Source organism: Nannospalax galili, unplaced genomic scaffold, assembly GCF_000622305.1.
Source record: "Nannospalax galili isolate Female #2095 unplaced genomic scaffold, S.galili_v1.0 scaffold440, whole genome shotgun sequence".
In the NCBI taxonomy this organism is placed as follows: Eukaryota; Metazoa; Chordata; class Mammalia; order Rodentia; family Spalacidae; genus Nannospalax; species Nannospalax galili.
Genome location: NW_008347189.1, coordinates 2,600,805 through 2,619,281, shown reverse-complemented (window position 1 = coordinate 2,619,281; position 18,477 = coordinate 2,600,805). Strand labels below are relative to the sequence as shown.

General features: G+C 37.8%; 1 protein-coding gene across 2 annotated transcripts in view; it reads left to right on the top strand.

Moving 5' to 3' along the window:
- Positions 1 to 18,477, top strand: part of Antxr2 (ANTXR cell adhesion molecule 2) — a 170,241-nt gene that overhangs the window by 102,572 nt on the left and 49,192 nt on the right. For both annotated transcript variants that reach the window (XM_008843696.3, XM_029568595.1), the window contains 2 exons: positions 7,750 to 7,914; positions 8,140 to 8,220. In XM_008843696.3, coding sequence (XP_008841918.1) covers positions 7,750 to 7,914; positions 8,140 to 8,220 — 246 coding nt within the window. The remainder of the gene's footprint in view (positions 1 to 7,749; positions 7,915 to 8,139; positions 8,221 to 18,477) is intronic.

Sequence of the window (18,477 nt, the reverse complement as noted above, 5' to 3'; positions counted from 1 at the left end):
CTGTGGAATCATTCTAACCATTTAAAAACCATTCAGAAGCTGGTTTCATTAGTCAAAGAGTTGCATTGATAAGATTTCTGAATTCTGGGGATAAAAATAGTTAAGGGTTTTCTCATTATTTTGGAAAAAATTACTCCATCGAACATTAACTTTGAAAAAGCCAAGCACCAAAGTTGCAACAATGCTTCTTTGAAAAGATCTCACAGTGTGATACTATTTGAGGAAAAATGTTAAAATATTCAATAGCATGGATATGACCTCATCACAAATATAGAGACACATTTAAAACTTTCAACAGCTTTTAGTTACCACTTGTGATCTATTCTAATTAAAATTACCTATCATTTATTGTACTAAACTTTTAGACTGACTCAAAATGTACATTGAAATTGAACTTAAATCATAGAGCTTAAAAATCAAGTCAAATGACTTATTCAGTGGCAGAATAAATAATGATTGCCAGCACTGAGACCATGACAGCGGCGTCCACAGATCAGTCCTTCCTGTGGAGCACTTTCAGGATGTTTACCAATGATACACTGGCTTTATTATTAAATGCAGGTCTTTGCATAGCCTTCTTATTAGTTATCATTTTTTTGAAAAGACATCGTTTCTATTTTTGCCACCACTGTGCAAGCCTTCTATTGTGAGCAAAACCCAGTAAGCTAATTACCAACCTCACAAGTGTTTACAATTTTCTCTTTCTATACATTTCCATAAAGTTGAGATTCCCACTGTTTGTGTTTTCACTTTTTCACTTTTTCAATTGCATTTCATCTTAAAATAATGCTCCTTTTGCCTAAGTCCTTGATACTTCATGCTGAAATAGCCCCAGAGATACTGGACTTGTTGCTGGTGAATAATGGTAGGCAGATACTGGGAGCTATAACGTTGGTCTTTGGACACAGATGCTGCATGTGTGTTCCCATGACCATATGGACAACTGGAAATCTCAACATCCCCAAGAGGACATGTTCAGGTTAATTTATTTATTTATTGGATAGCCTTCTTTATTTATTTTTACATAGAAGGAGGCTGATTTCTTTTTCTTTGTCTGCGTCAAAACAGTTCTAAGATGGAAAAGAGAGGCGACATGGATTAGGTGTTCCTATGTATATAACCAGTATACTTTCAAATAAAATTGTTACAGGCAATCATCCAAAGATGACACATCAGAAAACAGCCTTTATTATTTTTTTTTTAATTCAAACATGTGTATAAAAAGATGTTTGTAAGGGGAAAGTTTGATGCATGTGCTAGCCACTTTTTTTGTGACATCAGTCACAAATACCTGAGAGAAATAATTAGAAGGAAGAAAGGTTGATTGTGGCTCAATGCTACAAAGTTTTCAGTTTATGGTCACTTGGCCCATCACTGGGAGACGTTGTTGAGACAGAGCATTATAATGGAGAGGGTATAGCATGCAGAACAGCTCATTTCATGGAGACCACAAAGCAAAGAGAGAAGAAAAGGGATGACGTGCAGGTATATGTTTCCCAGGCACACTTCCTGGGGAACGAACTACTTTCTCCAACTAGGCCTCACTTCCCAGTATGCCATTCTGTTATAAATCCCTCAAGGAATGAGTTCGTTCCTTGGATGAGAGCCCTCAGGCTCCAGTCACTTTACCAAAGTCTATCACCTGTGCATCTAATCCCTGAAGACCAGAGCTTATAGGGACATCTCAGATTCCAACCATAACAATGACACTCAAAAATGACAGACATAAAAAGAAATGTCAAGAGATCCTCTTTTTAATAACAAACGTGTGCCATTTTATATTTATAATGTTTAATCCATATTGAGATTGCTGCATAGAACATGGCACATGAAAATGAGGTAAGAGAATATATTAGTGTGTGAGATTTAACTGATAAAATAATCTTTCTGAAGACAACAGGGATAACATAAACTGTTAGTTCAGTATTCCACCACTGTGACTCTTTCTGGAAAAAAGACAAAAACAAAAACAAAACAAAACAAACAAAAAACCAACAGAAAAAGAGTAACATGAATGGATCCTGGGTAAAAAGAAACATGATTTTATAGATTAGTCAGGTTTGCACTACAAATACCTGAGATAAATCAACATAAAAAGAAGGAAGTTTGATTTTTTTTTTTCTCATGGTTTACCTAAGTTTTAACCCATGGTTGGTAAGCCCTTTATGCTTTGGGCCTGTGATCAGGCAAAACATAGTGGTAGTGATGCATTGGTGGAACAAGCTGCTTCTCTCATGGCAGGCAGGAAGCAAAAAGAGAGAAAGGGAGCATCAAGCACCATCCCCTGGGAGAGTACACTGAAAAGGCTCAAGACATCTCCGGGGCTCCTACACTTAAAGGTGCTGTCACCTTCCAGTAGAGCCAAGCTGATGACCAAGCCTTTAGCACAAGTCCAAAGGGGCATCCAGATCCAAACAGGATGCATTTGCTTTATGTTCTAGACAGCCCGGCGGACCTGCATGCCCCCCATTTCCCCCAGTAGTCTAGAATTCAAACTTCAAGAGGTCCTGATTTTACAGTATGTGAAATCATATCACTGTCCATTCCAGTTGAAGAAAGTTTTTGAAACAGATTCAGTCAATTTTAATGAGCTTGTCTGTGTCAAGTTTAATCTTGGATAATCTTGATGACATTGTATGGAATAGTCCATTGATGGAATGAAAAAGAAAATGATAATGAGTAAAAATGACAAAAATACAGATATTACAAAAAGTAAGCTTAATATATGAAGATACACAATAAAAATCTAGTTGTGAATCAAGCATCATTAAAATTTATCAAACATGAATTTAAAATTGGAGAGGGAAAATCAAAACCATATTTTTTTAAAGCATAACTATTCATACTTGCAAAGTCCTTAAACTGAAGAAAAAATGAATTATAGAAATATTGAGGATATCTGAATTACAGAACAAATCTTCATAATTGAGGTTATGGTAACTTTTTCTAGATTTTAAAAATCTTATTCCTCTTTTAAATTAAATATTTATCTAAACTCTATGGTAATGGGAATTTTCTACAAGCTGGAACTGACTGAGCTGATATTTATAACATCTGTTAGCACAACTGATCTACAATACCTAATAACTTCAAATGAGTGTTTCTGCCAATTCTTCGTGAAACTGTTTTATTCTTAATTTTGAAATTGCTCCTTTATGATATCACCTCTTAGTTATCCAAATATGTGCTGGAAGCTATGGAATCTTGTTGTTTATAGTGAAAGCCAAATGACAATGGAAGAATTTAGCTTTCAAGCTTGCACTTACACTTTTTTCATAATAATAAAGCGAGGCACATTAACTCTGCTAAGATTCTACTTAGCAATCTATTTTTGTTATTCTTTCACCATTTTAAGCCATCTCAATGTGATCAGATCAAAACATTGACATTTACACACACACGGACACACACATTTGTACATATATTTAATTGCTTAGCATCAATGCCTACTCAAGATTTTTCTTTCTGGGTCTTTTTGAGACAGGGTTTCCCTGTAGCTCCAGCTGCCTGGAACTCACTCTGTAAACCAGGCTGGCCTTGAACTCACAGAGGATCTGCCTGCCTCTGCCTCCCGAGTGCTGGGATTAAAGGTGTGCATTTTAAGAAACTTCTACAAGGTATCTTCTAGTTTTAGACTTAGAGATAAGTAATAGTTGTTTTTGGCATTTGTCTATGGTTAAGGTTGATAATAACCCAAGAGTCCTTTATGAAATAAAGTTAGTGAACTCATTAAAGTAATCGCCTTAGACCATATTAACTATAGGCTGTACGTAAAATCATTACAGCCTGGAAATGTCATACTGGATCAGAACTCCAAATAGCTTCAGGTATTTTTTAAATTTGAGAATGGTGCCAGTGATATTTGAGTCTAATTATCATGATCTCTATGATTTTAACTATGAAAGACAGGCTAGGATGCTGTCTATGCAACAAACTATGCTTTCTGAATGGATCTAAATTTTATCTACTTAACATCTGCACTATGAATAATTTCCCTGAGTTGTGACATATGCATTTACCTGGCCATTTGTTTTTTCCCCACAGACATGCATTCCTTCATCAGACCTTATTAATGCTCAAAACTTATCACAAAGACTTTAAATAACCATTGTCAACGTTTTCTTTTTAGATTTTATTTTAATTTTTGAGAATTTCATACATTAGTATTGTCTTTGCATTATTTCCACCCCTCTCAGTCCCCCTGCAACTCCCCCATGTACTCCCACTCCTTCTCAATTTTTTGGCCTCTTCTTTATTATTGCTGCACATGCATACATACATACATTTATATATATATATGTGTATGTATGTGGATATATTGCATATAAATGCAACGAGTCCATTTAGTGGTGCTCATGTGTACTTGTGTTTAGCGATACCCATTTGGGATTAGATAATCTCTCACAGAGCTCCTCCCTGGAGAAAAATGATTCTCTCTCGCTCAGCATTCATTGGTTGCTTGTGGCTCTTCTTGTAGTACAACCCCATAGCATTCCCCCACCCACCTTGGCATGTCAATTGGTTTTGTCATTATACAGATCTCTTCAGACTACCAAACTGTGGAGATTTCATTGTTGCAACTTCCCTACCATGTCTAGAATGCATCAACTAGCAGAAGGTGTCTTGACCCTCTCCCTCTTGCATTCTTTCTGCCCCCTTTTCTGCAGTGTTCCCCGAGACTCAGGTGTAGAAGTTGCATTATAGATGTTACCTTGGGCTAGGCACCTCACTTGTTTTCTGCTTTTGACCAGTTGTGGAACTTTGGAGTAGTTTCCATCTGCTGCAAAAACAAGCTGCTTTTATGAGCAGTGATAGGTACACTTGTCTATAAATATAAAGATATATTTTTAGAATGTAGTCAGAAATTACATGGGTCTAGGGAAGTGACAAAAGTTGATTTTCCTCTACAGTCTTTGACCTTTCCAACAATATTTAACTATGTTTACAGTACCACACATGATTTCCCTCCCAATGAGAGGATCTTAAATCCAATTAGACAGCTGTTGATACTTCCAAGATAAAAGTCCTGCTAATGCACCAATAGAGATAGTTTGTTAGGCCAGTCATAGTTGTGATTCATACACTTTATATCTGGCTTGGATCATTGATTGGTTTTCTCCCTTGGCAGCTTGCATCATATCTTCTGATACTATAAGAGATAGTTCTAGGAGAAGACTTCCAGGTCAATTCTAGTTCAATTGCTCCAAACCTGTGCCCAAAGTATGTCCCATCTTCAGGAATAGCTTCTTCAAGTTCTGTGAGGCAATCAAGGGCTGTGACAATAGCCTGTACTACTTGGGAAGTCTCTTGGACTGCCCTGACCGACAATTCAGAGGATTATTTCCCATACCTGGCACTGTGATTTTTGTTATACAGGCATCAGTTATTCACATGCATTCACATCAATATGTTGTTTTTCAGTAGACTTATTAAATACTACATTTCCTCTGATTTCCACACCACTTAAGCATTATTTATCTCTTTATCTTTTCTCTAAGCCTATATAGCCCTTCTTCCTCCCTCTCCAGTTAATGTACACCCATTTTCTCCATTTCCATCTTGATAACTCCTGTTTCCTACTATCTCTCTCTTCTAAGTTCTGTTTCTTCTTCTCCCTCCCCCCAACCCCAGCCTGGTTATTCTCCATGTTCCTGACTCCTGTGGTTATGTCAGGCTATGTACTCATATCTAAGGATTTGGAGCTAAGACCATAAATGAGAAAGAGCTTGTGTCACCTATTTTTCTAAGCCTTGGCTACCTCACTTATTATAACAATTTCTAGTTCCATCCATTCACCTGAAAATTTCATAATTTTGTTCTTCTTTACTGCTGAATAGAACTCTGTAGTATAAATATACCACAATTCATTATCCATTCAACTCATTTCTGTTTTTGTTTTATTCCCTAAAATTAAGACTTTACAACTATGAGGACTGTGTACTGATTTTGGATTTTTAAATTCAGTCTAGTCATTTCTAAAGATTTTACTGTGTTTATCTAGATAAAGACTGTTATTTGAGAAAGCTCATTTCTCTAGAAAGAAAGCCCACTATCTAGCTTTGAAGTTTTAATGATGTTTAAAAAAAATTAACAATCTCATAAAGAACATTCTAGTATCATTGATCACTCTGAAAGATATAGATATATTTTAATAACTCAACAGGGTCCACTTGAAATTGAAAGCCCTTCTAAAATTGTAGTCAAGAAAAGGTAAAAATATAGAACACATTGCAGTGGCTTTATAAAAAGTTGTGCATAGTTCCTTCTACGGAAAGTACACCTTCATATCTGTACCCAACAATTCAGGTCATTTAAATGCTTCAGCTTTTCTTTTGTCCTTTATTGTGGTGACTGTGTGGTGTGCGCTAGACAGGTCCTTGTATTTCCTCATGGCCTTTTATTGTCTTCTCTCTGACCTCTTTGACCCAGGACTTCCCCACTGCTACTGTTTGATTAAAGTCCTTCTCTAGGGTCTGTACCCTATTCATATTTCATTACACTTAGATTTCGCTCTTAGTTTCTGTTAACTAAAAAATGAAAAAAACAGTAACCCAAACTACCATGCTTTTCTTCAGTGTCAAGAATTCTCAGCAATGAAATTACTGAAAATTGTGGGCTTCCCTAGTGTTCTCAATTCTTTCTTTTCAAAGCAGAGTCCTTTCCAATTTGTGTTTCTCCACCAAATATTTATTTATCAAATAACTATACTCAGGTGAGCATAGGATCCCCATTCAGAAATCTACTTTGCCAAGTGAAATGTTATAAAACTAAACCCTTAATTTCTGACTTAGTCAAAACAATGTGCAAAATCTTGAAGGATTCCTTTTGTGAAAATTTGTACAATTCAATATTATGTAAAAATGGTGAGCCAATTTGTTATTGCCTGCATTCAGATCCCTGCCTTGCCAGTGCCTAGCTGTGGTGGCTTTGGACACATCTCTTAATCTGTTTGTATCACAGCTCCCTCATCTAGAAGGGAAATGCTTACTATCTATCTGTTTGTGTTTTAGCATAGACTGAATGCATGGACTCAGTGGATAAATTCTGGTGATCATCACCATCTAATATGCCCTCCTGTACAGTCTTTCATTTTTATATAAACTGAAAATTGGCTCCTTATTTGAAATGATGGAAAAATAGTTGCATCAAATTGATTAATATTACACTTTTAGATTTATTTTGCACTAGAGCCATATTATTAACATAATAAGACTTGATAAGGACTGAGGCAGGAGGCTATCTGAAGTGTACTATCCAGCCAGCCTGGTCTAATGGGCAAGCCCAAGGTCCCAGTGAGAGACCCTGTTTTAAAAAACAAGATGGACAGCTTCTGAGAAGTGACAGCTGAGGTTGACCTGTGGCTTCCACACACATATGATCATGTGCACACGCACTTGCACACGCATATATATTTTAAAAAAAGGATGGTAACGAGCCCTATTAAAACTCAGAAGATAAGGAATTGGGAATTTTTATGCTTGCTACTCATCTTTTTTATTCTGTTTGCTTTAAAAACAAAACAAGGTCTTCCTGTAGCCCCAGCTGACCTGGAACTCACTATGCAGGTCAGGCTGGCCTCGATCTCACAGAAGTCTGCCTCGATCTCACAGAAGTCTGCCTGCTTCTGCCTCCTGAGTGCGGGGATTGAAGACTTGTGTCACCATGCCTCATCTTCTTACACGGATGGACTACATAGAAGCTTGCGCCTCTGTGACAGTTTCTGACAGCAGTGTCTCCTTCATTTTTAAGGTCCGCTGGGGAGATAAAGGCTCTACTGAGGAAGGTGCAAGGTTAGAGAAAGCAAAAAATGCCGTGGTGATGATTCCTGAGGAAGAGATACCTGCACCATCAAGACCACCTCGGCCCAAACCAACATACCAGGCTCCTCAGACAAAGTGGTACACGCCAATTAAGGTACTTGCCCGAATTTTGTGTGATTGAACTTAAATCTATAGATGTAGCTTTTCTGGTCTTTTCTGTCCCCAAAGGACAGACCAAATAGCAGACATCCATTTTATGCTGTAGAAGCTGTGTACTTTCTTAGCATAAGAGCCTCTAAATTTTTATAATATTTATTAGCTTGCTTCATTGAGGGTTAAGTGAAAAGCACAGAAATTCACAAATCCAATATCTCTTTAGGGTCGTCTGGATGCACTCTGGGCTTTGATCTTGAAGCAGTATGACCGGGTGTCCTTGATGAGGCCTCAAGAAGGAGATGAGGTTTGTGTGTGTGGCTCTTTTAGAAAAAAAGGTGGCTGTGGGACCACTATAGTGAAAGAAGTGAAATATTAATAAAATAATTTAAAACTATTATACTGCAGAAAGGAAATGATATTGACTAGTAAAAATTCCTATTATATAGGGTGCCTAATAAATTATTTTAGGATGCATTTTCAAGCTACAGTTTCATACAGTGCTTTCTAGTAATTAACGAAAATCATAACTATACTCATTGCTTCAACATTTGACTTTGAAGAAGACATGCATTCTGAGTTTGATTTTCCTTTGGAAGAAACAGATTTGGAATTAGTATCTGAAGTCTTTCTTCTGGTATTAAGTAGCAACACGATCTAGAAAAGATATCTCATGGCCATTTTCTTTAGGTATAATATGTGAAGGCGTCTTTAAGGTTCTAAAGCATGTAGAAATATGTAATAGTGACTATAGATACACACACACACACACACACACACACACTCACAAACACACTCACACATACCCTCACTAAGGGAGTCCATTAAAAACCCTGGTTTTGGAAACCCGGCTAAAATCATTCTAGTTTTACAGTTTATTTAATAATTAACACTGTTCCTAGTGTAGCAACATAAGAAAATTGCTTAAAACATCTTCATATGCAGCAGTGGCAGGGTTACTTCAGAGACCCATTGCTCTTCCTAGCCCGGGATGGTTTCACTGTGTCCATCCATCCATTACTCGGTTTTGATGAAGCAGTGAACTCCATGCACTTCAGCTGCTGGAAACTTTAGCTTCATTTAAGTCTGATATGAGATGCTTTTAAAAGAATGAAGTAATTAATAAAATTGGAATTTATCTTATAATGCCAAAACAAGATATAGTATTGCATCATTTTAGCTTGGTGTTTAAAATATGAAAGGATCTAAATTTAAATTTTACTTTCATCAATTTGGGAATATATCAGAAACTTCTGAATTCAGCCATTAGGATGTATACGTTGAGAAAATATTCCTGGAGCTTTGTAGCACATCTTTGTCCTTTGTTAGGACGAGGGGGAGAGAACCTGTTTCTTTATGAGCAGCCTCTTCCATTACCAGGTCACTGTCAGATTCATAATGGATAGTTCCTTTGTCAGGAAATTCATGCCTCAGTTTGAATTCTGGAGCTATGTTTCTGGAGCTATGTTCTAGACTGTTCTTCCTGTTGAAAATGTTAAGACTTTCACCACATTTTGCTTTAAAATTGTTTTCATGCATCATCTTCTTTTCTCTTCCCCAGGTAAGTTATTAGTTTATGTGTTCTGTAATTCTCATCATACTCAGTGCTGTGTATTGAATTAGTAGAGAGAGAGAGAGAGAGAGAGAGAGAGAGAGAGAGAGAGAGAGTTTTGTCCCTATAACTTTATATATGTTGTTTAAACTATTATGACAAAGGTGTTTAGCCTGTCATCATTCATACTAATTTTGATTCAACTCAGTAATTTTTGCATCATGAATATGTACAAGTAATGGTATCAGAGATGTCAGACTTGGCCTTTGGTCTTAAGAAATTTAAAATTTGTTTGAGGAAACATGACATACAAAATATAAGACTTACCTACAACTGGTCAACATGAACTAAATAAGAGACTATGGAGTGCTCAGCCCTAAATGTGATACCTGTATCACACCCTTTCCTCTTAAAGCTCAGCGACAGTATCAGAAGAAGGGGAGGAAGTATTGTAAGAGCCAGAGGTGGTGGATAAAGACAAGGAAACTGTGTTTTCCAGATGCAACAAAGCAGTTGTACATACGAACCCACAGCACTTATGATAGCGTGTACAAGATCTGCATAAGCCCAGGCCAGACACAATCCCAGCAGGGATGGGGGAAGGTGGACAAGAACCCCAGCTCTAGCTGAGGAACTATTGGCAACTGATCGCTGCTAGGAGAGGGAGTTTTCTTTAAGGGAGTGATGCTGGATAGGTTGGTCACGCTCCAAAGGATGGACCTACAACCAAAAGCATTTGGGGAACACAAATTAGACTTGAAAAACAATAATAGAGGACATGACGTTGAGGAGGATACTAGCGTAGGGTGGAGATGGGTGAGGAATCAGAGTATGATCAAAATATAATATATGAAATTCTAAAAGAATAAAAAATAAAACCAATAATTAAAAAAACCACCCAAACTTAAAAAAATATGTAAATAAAACTTAGGGGCTAGGAATCTGGCTCGGTGGGTAGGATTGCTTGTTTGGATGTGGACCTGAGCATGACTCTGCAGCACCTTATAAAAAGACAGGCATGGTTATGTGTGCCTGCGGAGGGCGGGTGGGGTGGGTAGGTAAGCAGATCCCAAGAGCTTGCTTAGCCAAAAAGGTAAGCTTCAGGATACAGTGAAAGTCTCTGTATTAAGGGAATAGGCACAGAGCAATAGGGGAAGAAAGCTGATGGCTATCTCTTTTCTCTCTCTCTCTCTCTCTCTCTCTCTATATATATATATATATATATAATTTATATATAATTTATTTTTTAATGTAATCTGGTACCCTTTTATAATGAGATTAATGTTCATAGAAAGACTAAAGAAACATAGGCTTTTATCTGGGCACAATGGTCATACTACAGTCCAGTCACCTGGGAGGCTGAGGCAGGAGAATCAGGAATTTGAGGCCAACCTGAGTTATATAGTGCGATCTTGTCTTTAAAAAATCAGCCTAAAAAGATAGGCTTCCTACCTTTGAAAGTGGACAGGATTTTGACAGTGGCAATAGGTAGTAAGAACATTTCCATAGATAAGGGATCCTGAGCAAAGTTACCCAGCCAGCCAAAAGCACAGTGATTCAAAGTCTGGGGGTTAGGAGTGAAAATATCTGGGGGAAACTTTAGAAATAGAAGTAATGTTTGAGTTTGGATAAGTTATCATGTTTGTTTGTTTGTTTTCAATATACATTTTTATTGAATTTTTGTGCATTTTATCTAATGCATCTTAATCATATTTAGACCTCCTCCCCGTCTGCCCCCTTCCCCTAGAGCACTCACCAGATTTTATGCATTCTGTCATATATGTTAATATCTATCTAGTCAAGTTTGTGTGCCCAGATGCCATTCAGTGTGAGTTCATCCACTGCAGCCTGTTCAGCCTATCTATGTCACTCTCTTAAAGAAGACCAACTCAACAAACTCCTATATTAGACCCCATTGACCTAGGGCTCAGGAACTATTGTGAAAGAGGGGAAAAAAGATTCTAAGAACCAGGAGTGGTGCATGATTGCAATAAAACAGTCTTTTAGATTTCTGGGAACTTGCTTATATGAATTTATACACTAGTGACAGCGTGCTCAAGACCCATGCAAACTCATACTTGGTTTTTTAATAATAGATTGTGACTATCCATTCCATCACCAGATATTTATCTAGTCCCTAACATACACCAGACATATGGTTGGTACATTAGTTACTTTTCTCATTGTTTTAACAACGTACCTGACAAAAGCAATTTGAGGAAGGTAGAGTTTATTTAAGCTCATAGCTCGAGGTACAGTCCAGGATGATGGGAAAGTCCTGGCATTGAGCGTGGCTCTTGTGTTGTGGCAGAAGTGTGAGGCAACTGGTCATACTATCTCTGCAGTCAGGAAGCAGAGTGGTCAGTGCTGCTGCTTACTGGGCTTTCCCATTTCTCCCTTTTTATTCAGCCTGAGTCCCCATCCCATGGGATGGTGTTGCTTAGGGTCAGGGTGTTTCCTTCCTCCTAGGTTAAAATGCTCAGAAAATGCCTGCACATGAATGTCCAGAGGCTTGTCTCCTCAGTGATTCCAAGCATACTCAAGTTGACAATAAGATTGTTTTAAAATTTTGGATTTTTAGTTTCTATAAATCTGATCTGGTCTATAAATCTATGTATCTTATATAAAACAGCATTTTCCTAATCCTATTATTCAGATATATTATTGCTTTATATGTTGAGATATTAATTATTAACAAGTGGATAAATAAATCCAAAATAGTCCCAAGTTAGCGTAGGTTACACTCCACAACCAATTGACATGGCTATGGTAAAGGTAAGGATCCGCACACGAGCACAGCCTCAGTATACCATATTATTCACAAAAATAATTCATTCATTTTGTTATTTCCTTTTGAGTTTAAATAATGTTTGTCTATTCCTGTATCTAACTAAATCAACCACACAAAATTATTTGTTCAGAAAACAAGGACACTTGGCATGGATGTGCATCTGCTCCATTTGTTGCTAGTGGTGATGTGTGTGTGTGTGTGTGTGTGTGTGTGTGTGTGTGTGTACAAAGACTTTATAGCACATTAACAGTTAGGAGCATATAACCTTTTCCTGCAGACATTTCGAGAAATATTTGCCCCCTTTTTACTTCATATCTCCCCTTTTCCCACGTTTCAAAAGGATTACTGAAACTATCTGATTTCATGTCAAATTCACATCATCAACTACATCTTCTTTATTTGAAAGAACTAATTTCAGTAGGAGTCCCCACGCTACATACATACATGACTGGAACCTGTAGGGCTCTTTGCAACAATTAAGTCATAGGATTAAACTGCCAGAACCATTCCAGTGCTTTAGTGAATGGGTTTCTGTCTAGTGCTAGGGCCACCAGAGGGGCTCAACATTTTACATATGAATACAACATACTATTTTGATTTCATGATCTCTAAAATGCTCTTTAAAATGCTCTGTTCCATCTTTGCATCCTTCTGTGTTTCTTCTTAATTCCATTTTTACTCATCACACTTTCATTTTCAGCTCTGAAATTTTCTTACACCAGTTCATGTACTCCCTACATGTTATGCTAATTTTCTGATGGCATCTTTGGAAGGAAAGAAGCCTCAGTTCCCTGTTCTTATATTGAGATGTATACAGCCAGTGTCCTTACTGATGAAAGCAACTGTATACCTTTGTGATAGTTGTCCCTAAAAGAATTTGTGCCATTTATTTGTGAGAAATATTTCATTGGATTTTAAAAAAAAATTCTGTATAATTGAAATATGAAACTTATCTAGAAGTATTATTTGTTTAAATAAAATCAAATTTGCATGGTACAGTGACATAATTTATACTGAGACCCAAACATCCTCCAAATTTTGTTTCTATTTTATACAAAAAGCACATTACATTTCTGAAATTTCAGTTCTTTAATTTAGAGTAGCTTTTATTTGGTGAGTTTAAAGAAATTTATGGAGTAAGAAAATGATAAGCAGAGGCAGGAAGAGTATCAGAGATTTAGAGTGTATTTGACAAGCTAATTTTGATGCATGGTACTAAAATATGATAATCCGTTTTGGTGATTCTGCATCTGTGCACAAGAGGAAGAGCATGGCTCACAGTTTCCTTCTACTTACTGAGGCTTGTTAATCCCTCAAAACTGAAACTGACTGATCATTATGATCTCAACCATGTCAGTTTATGGCATATCTCATGGAGCTACAGGGTAGAGAAAATTAGAATGGAAGGCGCTAAGATGTCCACAGGAAAGCATGCTCTAGAACTTGAAACAATGGAAGAATGCATTGACCTCCAAGTGTGTGTGTGTGTGTGTGTGTGTGTGTGTGTGTGTGTGTGTGTGTGGTGTATTTTCCTAGAAAACAGCCTTAGTCTTGGAGTTCTTTTGCTAGTATTAGATCACCATATTCATCTTTGATTGAGTTCCTCAATATTGGGAAAGGCTGCATCCTGTTGTTTTCAGAATATACTTCCCTAAAACCCATCGATACTTGATTAAACTGACTTAAATATTGATCTCTGATTAAACCATGAAGTATGAATATGAGATCTTTACTTCATTCTGATTATCATTTTAATAGCAAAATATAATTTTATAGTAAATTTTTCCATTAAATAATAGAAAGTTTATAAATAGCACAGTATCAGTGTGGATATAATATATTGATTCTCTTCAAAATGAGTTGGCAGTAATATCAAATAACTCATTGGAACTAATATATCTGCTAGTAAGTTCTTTTTAAGAGACTTTAAAATTTATCAGCATATAAATTGGGGACTTTAGCAAGTAATTTTATTTTCCTGTGTCTCCTGTGTTCATAGAGCTTTTTATGTGTATGCATATATACATGTGCAATGTTTACATTGGCTTATGCTTCTTATGAAGTATTTGTGTTGGTACAGAAGTATATGTAAGTGATTTTGCCGCATATAAAAATTAGAATGGTTTGGAAACTCTAGGTTTTGGAAAGATACTGTTTTTTCATTGTTAGGGAATAAATATTTTCTCATCTGGATAAGGGAGGAAGAGAGAGAGAAAGAGAGAGGGAGGGAGAGGAGGGAGAGAGAGAAGGGAAAGAGGGGGAAAGAAGAGAGGACTATATGCTGCAGGATAAAACACTATTCTAAAGTCCTGGCTAATGTTCTGAGAAACAGTACCTGGGCCTACCCAGCAGCATGCTGTGTTCTTTGGAAAACAGTCTTGTCATTCCTGTATAAATTGTTTACTGCAGCCTCTGCCTCCTGAGGGCTTGGTCTAATAAACAGATCAGTGTCCACAGAACTAAACCTGCAGCCCCCTCACGGCACGTGGAACAGGCACGTCCCCTCACCATGAATGTGAATTTCTAGCCAAATGCTCTCCTTGCCTGGCTCAGAGGCCACACCAGGCGCCTCGTGGCTGAACTCAGGTCCTTGATCAAGCTGCCGAAGTTCAGCGCGCAGCATCAAAGCCAAGGCCAGGGCGGGCGGGCTCCCTAAACGCTCGTGGCTCGCGCGGGCGGGCGCAGGCTTTGATGGTGGCGGAGAGTCCTGGGAATCATGAATGTTTGACGCGGGCGGGCGCGCGGGCTGGCACGGGGCGGGCGGTGCGGCCAGGTGCGCGCTAGCAGGTTGTCGCCGACAGCTGCTTGCAGCGGAGGCCGATTGTCAGCGGAAGTAGTGCCGAGCTGGAGAGCGCTGTGCAGGTTTGGTCTCGCGCTCGCTGCCTGGAGGCCTGAAACACCAAAGGTAGAGGTGGGGGTGGACACAGCTGCGCTCCCAAACTTGCCTGAGGCACAAATAAGAGATCTAATGCAGTTTGACTCCATGGCGGTGGGGAGACGAGGACAGAAAGTCACTTCAGAGACAACTTACCGCTGCAACATCTGCCGCCAAGTTTCCAGGGAGTGACAGGGGACAGCAGGTACAGATCGAAGTCTCCACGCAAACAGCCTCCATTACGCCCTGGACTCTTTTGAAGGGTATCCATCAAACAGGCCCGAGTCCGCAGCAGGAGTTTGTTTGGTTTTCAAAGCAGTGTTTTGTGTTTTTTTTTTTTCTTCCGAATAACAAGGTAATTTATAAATGATGCATTACCATGCGTTCTCCTTTTTTTCTATGAAAAGAGAGTTACAGATGCAGAAAGGCAAAGAAAGAAGAAAGCACAGCATTAGTTTTGGAGTTGTTCCACAAACCAATTAAATCTCCACGGAGCTTCTTGGCTGTATTCGAGGTTATGTTAACCTTCAGACGCGTTCCCCATTCACCAGTAAGCAGACATCAACTCAACATGCAACATGGGAATCCTAGGAATATGGTAGAAACACATTTATTTCTATTTACTGCTGTTTATTGTTTTAAACTTACAGGGTTTCTCATTTCATGGAAGTGAAAGCAATGATTTTTTTCAAGAGAGGTGCAAGTTTTCTTTCCTTTTTTTTTTTCTTTAGTAAACCAAACATCTGGAAAGTTGAATTCACTTCAATTTGTTTATTAATAAAGGCTTCATGCCTGTTGTTGGATGGATGTTAACAATAACACTATGCCCCAAAATAAACAAGCATTTTTCTTTTGGGTGAGGGAGAACACCCGCTTTTATTCCCTACATTTCAGCAAGAAGGAAATTCATGAATTAGTTTCATTTTTACTGAAAATGCCTGCAAAAACACGTAATTGTGCATGCACAAATGGCAGTAGTATGGGTTAAAATACCAGCCTGGCAAGTAAGAGCTCTAGGATATGGGAAGATATTCCATAGTCATGTGAATTACTGTCATTCATAAAATGGAGGCCCTCCTTCGATGAATTCCTGTGTATCACTGTGAGGTAAATGAGTGCTGCTGACTCAAAAGTCTGCTTTGGAGCAACCAGGGAGCCAGGCCCTGGAGTAGGCCTGGCAAAGCTCTCCTCAGCAGTGAAATAAGCAGTATAACTGCTTAGTGAGTTTTCAATTTAGCTGTCAGGTGGAGAGCACTTGTACATTATACAGATGTGCTTTTCATTCTCTAAAATGACTGATGTTCGTTCTGAGAGAACACAACCTCAGGCCTCCAATTTTTAAAAAGTCCACAGCAAAACAAGGGAAGGTGAACTGAGAGCAGAGGCATGCAAGCCCAGTTAAAAGGCACAAGTGAAACCTAGTCCCCTCAGAGGCCAATGACTGACACCTGTCTCCAGTTTATGACTCTAGCTGCAGATTGATGTTCACACTTCTTGTAGTCCAGCTTCTGAATTCTCATGCTCAAACAAGCTGGCCTTTGTTTTTATTTAAAAAATTATTTATTACTTTTATGTGTATGAGTGTATTACCTGCATGTATGTGAGTGCACCTGTGTTGTACAATGCCATGGAGGTCAGAAGAGGGCCTCAGATTCCCCTGGAACTGGAGTTAAACGGACAGTTCATAGCCGCCATGAGTGCTGGGAATAGAACCTGGGTCCTCTGCAAGAGCAGCCAGTGCTCTTAACTGCTGAGCTATCTCTCCAGCCCCCCAAGCTGGCCTTTTTTTACATAGCAGGTTATTCAATAATTCTAACATTCCCAAAGATTACAGTGAGCTACCTTGTGCCTAGCACTGTTGCAACCACTTCATCCTCAAATTGACCATGCCCAGCGACAGTAGAGGCTTTCCATGACTGCTTGTCCATTCCCTACCATATCTGTACAGTATAAACCTTTGTGAGTTTTCTGGAGCATATTGATTTCTTCATTCAAATTATTTGATGTTTCACATGTTTCTAATACCTGGATGTATACTTCTAATGAGTGCATATTTTAAAAACATTTTTGTGAATTTAAAAAATTTAAACAATGTTTATATTGTATTCTGGCTTCTCGATAGCATTATTACAAAGTCATTATTTTTGTTTTTAGAAAATGACTGCATTCTTAAACAGTTTTTAGTATCAATGTATCTTGTGTGCCATGTGTTTGAGCTTCTCGGTAGACCCTAGAGATTCGAAGAAAGCCCTTTATTTCAGCCCGAGTCAGTCTTGTACACAAGTACCCATATTTTCATATATTGCCTTTTGTATGCTAAAGTGAAGGAATAGAGAAAAATACAAAAATGTTTAAACCCCCTGAACTGATTGTCTTTTTTATCTATGAAGTCTGAACAATTTTCTACTCTTTAGACCAGTTGTGATTTGACAGGTACTGGTCAGAGAACACCAGGACAGCCTTCTGTCCTTGGCATCATCACTGATGTCTTTCATTCATGTTATCTATTGCATTTACATTCGGGTCGGTGGTCCATTTGGGAGCAGAAAGGGCAACACGAATATTCATTCTAAATGTTTTTGCTGTTTTTGAGTACTTTACATATAATTTTAATATAAATAAGCAAATATTTATAAATCATTTTACAAATATTATAGAATAAAAGTGTATTTTAAAATTTTGTTAAATACTCCATTTTTAATTTGGAGCTCAGAGGACCCAATCTAAAAAGAAACCTTATTTTACATATAGTTTATTATTTAAATAGAATGTGATATGACTGTGCTTTGAGGTCTACCAGATACCCATTTGCAAATTTAGTGCAAATTTTTTCATAATTCAGTTGAGGGAATTGATTTGAATAAGAAGTTTTGGTCCCTTCCTTCCTTCCTTCCTTCCTTGTTTTTTTTTTTTTTTTAACAAGTTCTTGCTATGTAGCGCTGGCCTGCCTTGTTCTCTCCGTGTAGGTCTTGAACTTGCACCATCATCTTGCCTTAGCTCCTGAGTGCCTGGGATCACAAGTGTGTGCCACTGAGCTTGGGACTCCTTGGATGCTAATATAATATACTTATTTAAACACATCATATAAATACTTACATTAAAAAGAAATTCCTATTTACTTTGCTAAGTATCTTTTATTTCACTTTTGTTTGTAAATAAGCCCCTGAAATTTCTTAGAATGTGCACATATAATGCATAAATAATTCATCTTTAAAATACTTTCTTTCACATTTATATTTTCCTCTATTTCTTCTTTGAGTCAAATGACAACCACTAACCACTGAGTATTTTAAAACTGATATAATTTTCATATAAAAATATAATTCAGTTTTCAGACTGTGCACTT